This window comes from Sinohyriopsis cumingii, chromosome 2 (assembly GCF_028554795.1).
Source record: "Sinohyriopsis cumingii isolate HCF-2022 chromosome 2, ASM2855479v2, whole genome shotgun sequence".
Classification (NCBI taxonomy): domain Eukaryota; kingdom Metazoa; phylum Mollusca; class Bivalvia; order Unionida; family Unionidae; genus Sinohyriopsis; species Sinohyriopsis cumingii.
This window is the reverse complement of record NC_142962.1, coordinates 38,636,957-38,649,005: the sequence shown is the minus strand read 5'-3', so window position 1 is coordinate 38,649,005 and position 12,049 is coordinate 38,636,957. Positions and strand designations below refer to the sequence as shown.

General features: G+C 34.9%; 1 protein-coding gene across 1 annotated transcript in view; it reads left to right on the top strand.

Annotated features, from left to right (window-relative positions):
* Positions 1–2,016: 2,016 nt before the first annotated feature.
* Positions 2,017–12,049, top strand: part of LOC149804679 (cytochrome c oxidase assembly protein COX16 homolog, mitochondrial-like) — a 30,332-nt gene continuing 20,299 nt past the window's right edge. Inside the window, exon 1 of the mRNA XM_089942956.1 lies at positions 2,017–2,172. Within this exon, the coding sequence (XP_089799082.1) occupies positions 2,098–2,172 (75 nt within the window). The 5' untranslated portion in view covers positions 2,017–2,097. The remainder of the gene's footprint in view (positions 2,173–12,049) is intronic.

The window sequence follows — 12,049 nt, the reverse complement described above, 5'->3', positions numbered from 1 at the left end:
GGTAGTAGAAATTGTCAACTACAGAATACACTATTTGATCTCTGAGAAAGAATGCTTGACAATTGTTTGGGGATATCTAAATTCCAACGCTACCTGTTTGGACAACAGTTTATTTTGGAAACTGACCACCAACCATTAGCATATTTATCCTAAGCTAAACTGACAAATGAATAGTTAATGAGATGGTCATTATTTCTTAGCAGTAACAGGTCCAGGAACGGTATGTTAACGGTAGCAAGGCTGTAGGGGCAGATTGTTTGGTGAAGAGTTCACCTGAGGACTTTTTGTAGGCAACCCAGATTAATCTCCACAATTGTGGAGAGTGAAAATCCCAGATTTTACTTATCTAAAGGTAACATATGTAACAGTGCAATTTTTTTTAGATAAATTCGCAGCACATTTTGTCATGGTCAATGTGACTTGTAACCATTAACATTGATGTATGGGCTAAGCTCGCAATAAATTTGTAACCTGGGATGGTTAACCTCTTTTGTCTTAGGGAGGGTGGGTTCTTGAGTACAATTTTAGAGAGATTAGGTTGCATATAAAGATCTAGTCTTGAAAAAGCACTTCATACCTGTGCTATACAGTGGTAAGGAGTGCAAACTACAACCAAGTTACAGTTGAGATCCCAAAGAGGTTGGAGAGAGGGAAAGAAGGAATGGAAATACAATAACACTGACCTGTCACCAACAGTGATTTAGAAAGGACTTGAAGCAACCTGGCTGAGTTCGATCATTTACTTGATCCTATATGAAATTTGTTTCATTGGTATAACAGAAAAGTTAACTGCATTTCGCATAAACTGTGTAGTTCTAAAGACAAGTGTATCATTCACATGTAATGTACAATTCCATTTAGTTGTGTAATTGATTAAATTGTTGTATTTTACATACAGGGACTGGTGTTGTTCTATTCTATATCTTTGCTTAAATCTCTGTGATTTAATGTATTAATCTCATATTCTATATAATTTGATGACCACTTAATGATACGAGGGGATCCATGACCACACTTATCTAGCACTATAGTATGTATTCGCACACTCTCCCATTTGTTTTTACCCCCACCCATGATCTAAAATTGAACAATGTGAACAATGCAAAAATATTTCATTAACTGATTTATAATTTTCAACCTGATTGTCGCCAGGTTGTCCCTAACACCACATTTGCATATGTGCTCTTTGTTTTAAAAATCAGTAGTGGAGTACAAACAAATGGGAGGGCAAGCGAATATTATACCATGTGTTAATGAAGGGCCTTGTAGTGAGGTGATGCTTTATACGCATAATTTTAGAATAATTAAGATTTTTGTGACGTGAATCTCATCTGACAGTTTATATCTATATATGCAGAGATATATATGACATATATTATTATATATGCATATGCAAATACATATATAATGCATGTTATTTATGTTTCTGAATGTACATGTAACATAATTTGTGCAATGCCATTACTTGTGCAGAGAAAAATCTATGAAAAAATAACCATGAGAAAATAATAAAAACTGATAAAATATAATGCATATGCATATATTCATTAATTCGTACTCAATGCCTCATGCTATATTTTAATTATAAATGATTCAAATCAGTATGAGGTCAAACGGGAGAGTAGGCGATTAATATAGTCATGATGCAACAAAACAAATAGTTCCCTTAATATTTTTAATATGAAGAACTATGCAAAGTTTAATCTTCAACAAAAATGTATTTTTGTCCAGCTTCTTTGATTTTGAATGACTTCCGAAAATGATGATCCTTGTACATATTTCTTTTATACAAAAGTAATTTCCTGCTGATATTTTGTTCAGAGTGAACATCTATAGAGCTTCGTACGGTAAAAGTATTATCAATATGTCCTATATGAGCCTAAAAACTTAAAAGACATTAAGTTCGTATTTTAACACATTTTTTGAGAGCTTACGAGTTACTTCGATCGGGATCATACTTTCTAATGTAAAGTAGCATGATCTCGGAGTTTTAAAACACATAGCCTGGTACCCTGTACTATGGATAATAAGCACATATATTTTTATTTTGTTTCGTGAAAATCTCTACCTATCCAATCAAAAATTATCGTAACCGGTATGGCGAGTAACCTTATCGAATGGTTACGGCTGCTGTCAAAAAATCGACATTTTCGATACTTCCTTCCATTTCTGGTTTATATTTATATATATTTATTATTGTTCCATATGTTCTACATGTATATAAATATATAGTATATTGCCTTGGATATGCAGTATGTAATACAGTACCGTAGAGCCAATAAAGCCAAGAACGCTGTATCGTCGCGGTATCAGTTTCGGAGTCCATAAGAAATCGCGAAATAATTCGTAAACAATATAAGTTTTTTTAAAAGTTCATTTACACTTTGGATCATCACTATACCTTTAATGAAATTCAAAATTTAAAACTATTTACGGCTGCACACTTTGTCCTGTGACAATTTATTCAGAGTGCATGGGACAGTTTTTAAGCACAAATTTAATGTTACGTACACCTGACTGATATGAAAGTTCATAAAAAATAAAATGTATGAGATTAAAATGGTCCATACTTTTGGATAGGCATAATAAAGCCAAACCACAGGGACTCGTACCGTTGCTTAAAATTGACCTGTCATACATGTACTATATAAGAAATAAAAGGGAGGACACTTCTTTCCTTTCTCGCGCGACCCATTTTAGATTAAACGCTGTTTTTTCAAGCCACATTTCGCGTAGCGTAATAAATTTGGTACCGATGTTTAGCTCAGGCATTCGACTGTGTATCCCTATCAAAAGTTTGACTTGATATCATACCTTTAAGGAAAGCCAAATCATTTTCCCCAGGGTACCACTCGATATGTACCTGATCGCGCCCGCTTAATATGCAAAAACAATGCCCTGAATGGAATACTACCTTCTCAATGGCCATCTGAAAATAAGTTATAAATAAATACAGGACGTCATTTTCTTTTAACCAATGCGAGGACGGTATTCCAGTCAGCGCATGGTTTATTGCGCCATGGGCGGATCACAATTTGATATACCAGTAGTATTGGTATATCAAATTGCTTTATACCAACACATTGAAAGCTATGTTATTTTTAATGTATGTGTTATATATATACATTCTGTCAATCGAAGCATGTCAGTGTAATAAAACTCGTGGTGGTGGACCTATATTACAGTGATGTGAGGAACGTCTCAAAATCTCTTGCTGTATCTGCCTAACTTCAGTTTGTTAACACCAAAATAGACATGCATTTAAACTTAGCAATAAGAAGGAATGTCCATGCTTACATTGGCTGAATATTTCCTTAAAAAAAAGAAAGCTAGAAATGATTGAATGGCACATAGTAATGTGAGTTAAGTTCAAATCCACAATAATAGACAGTAACCATTATAAAATATCTTTTTTAATTTTGTCAGATTATTAAAGAATCCCAATATACAGGGGATCTGTTTGAGTAAAAGAAGGGACTATGTAGTCTGCATCTGGTTCATTATGAATCGTATTCCATACACGTCAACCTCCTGAAACAAAAACCAATATACCGACCCCCCCAATCTCTTAAAAAGACCAAAAAATCCTAATGCCAACGACCTTTTTTAATACTACCGGTAAATCACTTACATAATAGTTTAGATTTTTTTAATAAATGTTAACAATATCAGAACGTTCATGTGAAAGTTTAAATCATTTTCATTTTGTATTGTAGTCCACGGAATATCTGATAGCAGTAACATACCATATTATATTGGTTGATTAATGTATTGACTCAATGTCAAATGAATCATTTGGTTTCAAAAGTATGTCAAAACAAAAGAAAGATACTTGCCTGGGTACTTACTGCACAGGAATATGCTTGAATTTAGAAATGATCACTTGAATTGGCAATCAAAAAATGCATCAGTATTTCTGGTAACCTAATTGGTGGAGTCAAGTGATTCATGTTATGGAGCAAAAAATCCCTGTCAGATCCTGATCTTGGCAAAAATCGTGGAGAATTGTAAAAAACAAAATTAAAATATAAAAAAAACATGCAAAATGGCTACATGGCTTGTATACTGCAAAAACCATAAAACAAAACCTTACAAATTACAGGATAAGTTGATAGTTATGATCGTATCCCACCTCCTGTCTTCAGAAGTAATTATGGTTTCTGCTTACCCCTCCCTAGCTTGTACCTGATCACTGATTTAGCAGTAAAAAGCATCAAGTCCCTAATATTGTCACCATTGCATTTCAAACCTTACCAACCATCAACAGTAGTGATGCATCCATATTTGTATGGCGAATATATGTTGTTCACACAACATGAGTAATGAGTTCATAGTGTTCTATAAGTGCCAGATAATTCTTTAAATTTCTGTATAGTTGAGATAAAAGGATATGTTTTCCCCCAAATTTTGGGATTTTTAAAACATATTAGAATTAGACATTGTATGCAGACGACAGATTGTTTACTTTCTGTGTAAGTGCAAGCCTGAAAAATAATTCTTACAGCAACTGGAAAATGATAGTAAGCAGGCTCCTCATTGACAGGTGGGAATTCGTTTTCTTTGAAATTTGAATAAGATATTAGGGTCCAATTGGTGATAGACAAGTTAAACATTATAAATCAATGAATGAAATAAGTTTTGTGCATTTTTTATGCCCTTGATGCTTTTTGTTGTTAAAATCATTAGGGTGATACAAGCTACTAGGAGATGAGAGTGGAAATTAAGCTTGCTGAGGATTATTTAATCCTTTTATATGTTACAAATTTCAAACCAAACCTTTTTCTGTGACTGAAATTTTTTGTAATTTTTAAAAAGTCATCAGTTGCGAGTTGAATGTTAAAGAATTGCTTTTTATTGTAGATGGAGTAGCCTAATGCTCATGATAAGTTTAAGTGAAACGATACACCTGTGTAGCATAATGATAAATTCATGAAATGCAACCTACAATACATTACATTATCATTTCACATATTAATATGGTCTTTTCATCTTTAGAATGTGTGTCCATGGTTGGGAGGTGCCATTTTATATGTGTTGACATCTTTGTTGTATTTCCTGTGTGCAGATTACGTGCAGACATAGATTTATCATCTGTTCATATGCCATTCTCATTCTTGACAAGATTTTTTAAAAGAGTACTTCTAAATAGATTACCTGTTGTCACTGATTTTAATTCAGCTGTTTAGGTCATTTCAGGATGCTGCATTTGATATGTAAGACTCGTTTTGGTTACCACACGCTTTGTTTTGAAAACATCTTATTTCATGTGATTACTTACTTTTGGAAGGCATTATGTTGTTGTCTTCAAAAATGGTGCGGGGCCCCGAGTGGCCGAGTGGTCTAAAGCGCTCTTCGTTACGGATCACTGCCATCTCACCTCTGTCTGCGGCGGTTCGAGTCTAGGATTCAGCCAATGTGGGTATGTGAGAAAGCTTGCCAGTAGCTTCTCGTGGGTCGGTGGTTCTTTCCGGCGTTTTCCCGGGTTCTTCCTCCACCATTAATACTGGCCGCCATGTATAGCCTATCGCGTGCTGAAAAATGGCGTTAAACCCCACAACAACAAAAAAAAAAAATCAAAAATGGTGCAGTTTCATCCTGAATGGAAAATCTTGTCTAGAACAAGTCTGAGTAATGGAGCAGAGATGGCTAACAACCGAATCCACCACATTGTACTTACTGCAGATACAGAACAACTGGCCACATGCAGTTGAATCTGTCGTCAAAATTAAATTATTGACAACACCTATTCCTCTTCTGCAAAACAAGACAAGGAGACTATAACTCATTTGGATTGGAATTTCAGTCTGCTGCTTCCTGGCTGATTCTCAGGTCAAGTTGCTGATTACATCAATTGGCGTAAAGAGAGATATTCCAAACTTGTTCCCCATACATGTTTAAAGTACTTTACTGTATCCTCTTTTAGTCAAGTTCTGATGCATTGCTTTAGGTGTGTCATGTGGTGAATAAGTTACAGTTCTCATTGGTGGTTTTTGTTTTACCCAGACCTGAATAAACAATAACAGCCAATCTGAGTTGGGTGTAACATATTTCACTACATGAAAAAACAGAAGTGTTGCCTTCAGGTTCAGACCAAGTAGACGGGATTTGAAGCAACAGAGATGCTTCATGTCAAAGTGGTTATTGAATGGATGTTCAGTAAATTACTGAAATTATACATGAGGTACAAGTCAAGCATTTGTCCTTATACATTGATAGGTGTTAGTGGCTGAAGCTGCTGATGGGGTGAAATAATTACATGGAATTTGGGAGGGTAGGTACAGATTTCAAACCACTTTAGTCATCTTATGTTAATTTGTAGAAGGCAGGTGGGTGATGTCAGTATTTTTTTAAGCTGACAGAAAAGAGTGTGTATGTCTGTGACAGCTGTCTCAGATGAATTTTATTTAAAAAAATAAAAAGGCAAACAGTTGTTTTATTTAGATTCATCTCTTGTATTGATATGGTTATTGATATGGAAAAAGTATTGTTGCATGAATATAATGATTAATCGTTTTGCCCCTAATGATAAGGTGCATGGTTGCGACTTTGCATTTTCGAAAATAATATTGGTTTTGGCATGATTATTATTATTATTACTATTGCAATACAAATTATTCATGTGGGTATACTGTACCAGTAACTGGAAATAAAATTGTCCAAATTTACAATGAAAATAAGACATTATTTGTATTATTATTATTATTATTGGTCATATGAATTTAATGTTGATTTTCAAATCTGATTACATTTCCAAATTTAAAAATGGTGAAAAATATCATCAGACATTAAAATATTTCTTCTGGCATTTAATGAAAATATATTTATTGGAAATCTTTTCTGCCATTGTTAACTTATATATCTGGACGATAAAAAATAAATACTTACATATCTAGAAATTAAAAATTACTTACTTTCCCTCTGTGCAAATAATTTGTCAGCTTATGAAAATTATCAGTATTTCGTTAGATTTACTGTCAGTGTGTTAACATGCCAACACATTCAATCCTGGTCTGTATTAGATGGGCCAAGCTATATCCTTATTTGCCAACACATACAATCCTGGTCCGTATTGGTTTAGCCAGGCTATATCCTTATTTGCCAACACATACAATCCTGGTCCGTATTGGTTTAGCCAGGCTATATCCTTATTTGCCAACACATACAATCCTGATCTGTATTGGTTTGGCCAGGCTATATCCTTATTTGCCAATACATTCAGTCCTGGTCTGTATTGGTTTGGCCAGGCTATATCCTTATTTGCCAACACATTCAGTCCTGGTCTGTAGTGGTTTGGCCAGGCTATATCCTTATTTGCCAACAAATTCAATCCTGGTCTGTATTGGTTTGGCCAGGCTATATCCTTATTTGCCAACACATTCAGTCCTGGTCTGTAGTGTTTTGGCTAAACTATATCCTTATTTGCCAACAAAATTCAATCCTGGTCTGTATTGGTTTGGCCAGGCTATATCCTTCTTTGCCAACACATTCAATCCTGGTCTGTAGTGGTTTGTCCAGGCTATATCCTTATTTGCCAACACATTCAATCCTGGTCTGTAGTGGTTTAACCACTAGGCTATATCCTTATTTGCCAACACATTCAATCCTGGTCTGTAGTGGTTTGGCCAGGCTATATCCTTCTTTGCCAACACATTCAATCCTGGTCTGTAGTGGTTTAGCCAGGCTATATCCTTATTTGCCAACACATTCAATCCTGGTCTGTATTGGTTTGGCCAGGCTATATCCTTATTTGCCAACACATTCAGTCCTGGTCTGTATTAGTTTGGCCAGGCTATATCCTTATTTGCCAACACATTCAATCCAGGTCTGTATTGGCTTGGCCAGGCTATATCCTTCTTTGCCAACACATTCAGTCCTGGTCTGTATTGGTTTGGCCAGGCTATATTCTTCTTTGCCAACACATTCAATCCTGGTCTGTAGTGGTTTAGCCAGGCTATATCCTTCTTTGAAAACACATTCAATCCTGGTCTGTATTGGTCTGGCCAGGCTATATCCTTCTTTGCCAACACATTCAATCCTGGTCTGTATTGGTTTGGCCAGGCTATATCCTTATTTGCCAACACATTCAGTCCTGGTCTGTAGTGGTTTGGCCAAGCTATATCCTTATTTGCCAACAAATTCAATCCTGGTCTGTATTGGTTTGTCCAGGCTATATCCTTCTTTGCCAACACATTCAATCCTGGTCTGTAGTGGTTTGGCCACGCTATATCCTTATTTGCCAACACATTCAATCCTGGTCTGTAGTGGTTTAGCCACTAGGCTATATCCTTATTTGCCAACACATACAATCCTGGTCTGTATTGGTTTGGCCAGGCTATATCCTTATTCACCAACACATTCAATCCTGGTCTGTAGTGGTTTGGCCAGCTATATCCTTATTTGCCAACACATTCAATCCAGGTCTGTATTGGTTTGGCCAGGCTATATCCTTCTTTGCCAACACATTCAGTCCTGGTCTGTATTGGTTTGGCCAGGCTATATCCTTCTTTGCCAACACATTCAATCCTGGTCTGTATTGGTTTGGCCAGGCTATATCCTTCTTTGCCAACAAATTCAATCCTGGTCTGTATTGGTTTGTCCAGGCTATATCCTTCTTTGCCAACACATTCAATTCAGGTCTGTATTGGTTTGGCCAGGCTATATCCTTATTTGCCAACACATACAATCCTGGTCTGTAGTGGTGTGGCCAGACTATATCCTTCCTTGCCAACACATTCAATCCTGGTCTATAGTGGTTTGTCCAAACTATATCCTTACTTGCCAATAATAAATACTTTCATGCAAATGTGTGTGTTTTATTTTAAAAATAAAGAATTCTAATTGCATTTCTGGTATTTGTTTTTTGTTTTGCTTTTAAAACTGTTATTCTGTCCCAGATTACATGTATGTTCCAGTATTGCATCTGGTGATAAGTGTAAAAAGGTCCTATATGCTATATTTACTGTATTTTAATTTCTGTAAACTCGGGGCAAGTTCATGAACTATGGAAGATATTTTTTGCATAATGTGTTTGAGTAAAGTATTAATGAAATTGATAAAACCAAGCAAGTCTCAGTCATTGCTAGAAACTAATTTATGAATATGATCCTGATTATAATGTATGCATGTTTTAGGTTAGAGCCAGTTACATATTTTACTTCAAACAATGCCTGAAGTTATCTTGACATTACATCAATAAATATAAAAATTTTGATAAATGAAGCAATGGATATAGAATGGTTCAGGAATTATTAAAAACCAACTATTTGTAACAATGTGTCTTCTTGTGTTATTCCTGTTATGCATATTTAATTTTATTGTTTGTAGTTTTTTCTCCATGATTTTATGTTATATATAATTATATGTAATACTTGACCTTGTTCCAAAATCAAGTGCATTGTGTACCTGACCAGTAACATTGATATGGTGGCGCTCTACAGTTTCAAATTTTGCATAGGGTTAGAATTTTAAGAAAAAGAATTTCCACGGCTTTCCTCACTGGTTATACTGCCTATTTAAAAAAAGACCTTGTATATCTTAGGTATATTTCAAAGAACCTTTCATTCCCTTTATTTTGGTATATGATTGATGGGTGTAATATGGGTTATAGAGTATACAGCTTGGCCTTAATCCAGATGTGCACCTTTCAAAAATGTGCTAGCTCCACTTGGTCATTTTCACTTCCTGAACTTCAGAGGTAAATTGTATAAAAAGAGCCAATAACTTTTTTTACATTTTATATATTTAGTAATTCATTCATTGCACTTTCAAAAGCTGGTATTGTCTAGTCTGGCAAAATTCATTTTCCCTATTTTGATAGCTGCTATGGATGGTGTACTTAGACTAATTCAGGCTGATTTTTTGAGCACAAAGGAGCAGTCATTTTAGTTAGCAGTGTGGTTAGATCATGTACAATTTCCAAAAGTACAATATCCAAAGAAATGTCGGCCACATTACATTAAAGCAGCATAGAGGTATGCCAACATTATCTCCACTGTGCATGTTTTAAATGCAAACAACTTCACCTTACATAAATCACATTCTCAAAATTATAAAATAACTGGTGAGCGCTTCCTTAAAGATTACATAGGTATTATTATTGTATGATTTAATTTTGATTGTATGGCTGAAACATTTAAATTGCAAGCAACAAAACAGTCCTTTTGAATAGATCTCCTGTATTTCCCCCCCACAGAACAGTATTTATTAGTGTTGGAGTTTCTGACAAGTCCAGCCCCCGCCCCCAATAAAAAGTGAGCTATTTTAAAAATGCACATTACATTTGGTCAACATAGCAACCAATGTTATGCTGAAAGACAGGAACATGAAACATGAAATTAGTCAGAATTATTCCTGAAATGTCAACAATAAATTTTACAGTTTGAAAAGGGATGGAACAGATGAGGTTCATAAAGGTCAAAGGTCAATGCATAAAATATTTGCCTATTATTTAATATGTAAGAAGCGAATTTTCTTCGTCATCATTTATTTTTTAATTTCATTGCAAATGAAAAAGAAACATTTTCACTATATAATTCTTTTACTAAATGCAACAGTTTTAAATTTAAGTTGACTCTATTCCTGTATTTAAGACTTCTAATTTCCCCATAATTAAAGTCACTAATCACACAAACATGCCTCATGGTAAATTATGTAAGCAAGAGCAAAATGAGTATAAATAGCTTATTGTCATGCTTAACATCAATATTAATGTACCATTTTATTCAGAACATCATACATAATGATATGAAAATAAGAAAATATTTGCATATATTTTTATATTTGTTTTAAGTTGGCACTCTGCAGTTTCGTATTTTGCACATGGGTTTGAATTTAAAGAAAAAGAATTTCCCCGACTTTCCTCACTGGTTATTTTGGCTATTTAAAAAAAGACCTTGTATATCTTAGGTATAGTTCAAAGAACCTTTCATTCCCTTTATTTTGGTGTATGATTGATGGGTGTAATATGGGTTATAGAGTATACAGCTTGGCCTTAATCCAAATGTGCACCTTTCAAAAATGTGCTAGCTCCACTTGGTCATTTTCACTTCCTGAACTTCAGAGGTAATGTGTATAAAATAACAGCCGAGAACTTTTCTTTACATTTTATATATTTGATAATTCATTTATTGCACTTTCAGAAGCTAGTATTGTCTAGTCTGGCAAAATTCATTTTCCCTATTTTAATAGCTGCTATGGATAGTGCACTTTAGACTAATTCAGGCTGATTTTTTAGCAGAAGGGAGCAGTCATTTTAGTTAGCAGTGTGCTTAGATCATGTACAATTTCCAAAAGTATAATATCCAAAGAAATATCATCCACATTACATTAATGTAACTCGTGGGTTTGATCCCCGGCCGAGTCATACCAAAGACTTACAAAAATGGTACTAACAGCTGCCTCGCTTGGCACTCGGTATCAAGAGGTTAGTGTTAGGACTGGTCAGCCCAGTGTCAGGATAATGTGACTGGGTGGGACATCATGCTACATGTCTGTGGCATGATGCCCCAGTGCTAGACATCACTATAAACTGCCACATTACAGACATCGTAGCAATATGACTGAAAAATTGTTAAAGCTACGTTAAAAATCCAAATCACATCACATCACATTAATGTAGCATAGAGGTATGCCAACATTCTCTCCATTGTGCATGTTTTAAATGCAAACAACTTCACCTTACATACATCAATCTCTCAAAAGTACATAATAACTGGTAAGTGCCCCCTTAACAGTCATATCAAGATAGTGTTTTCACCAGAAGGTCTTCTAATTTCGATCTAGTTTCTTCTAAATGACAATAGTACAAGTCTTAATCCAATATGGCTGCAACAGTAGCTTATTTGAAAATGGTTTTTGCTAAAAAAAAGATCAGATGGTTTCAGTTTGAAAAAATAAAGGATCATGTATTGAATTCCCAGAAGAAGAAAAAAATCATATAGTAGACTATCAGCCTATTTGAAGGACTCTTCTTTCAGTTAAGCTTAACTTTTAGTAGGTTTCTATTGTGTACATCTTTTCGGGTGAAAAGAAAAGGTGGGTTTGACAAAAG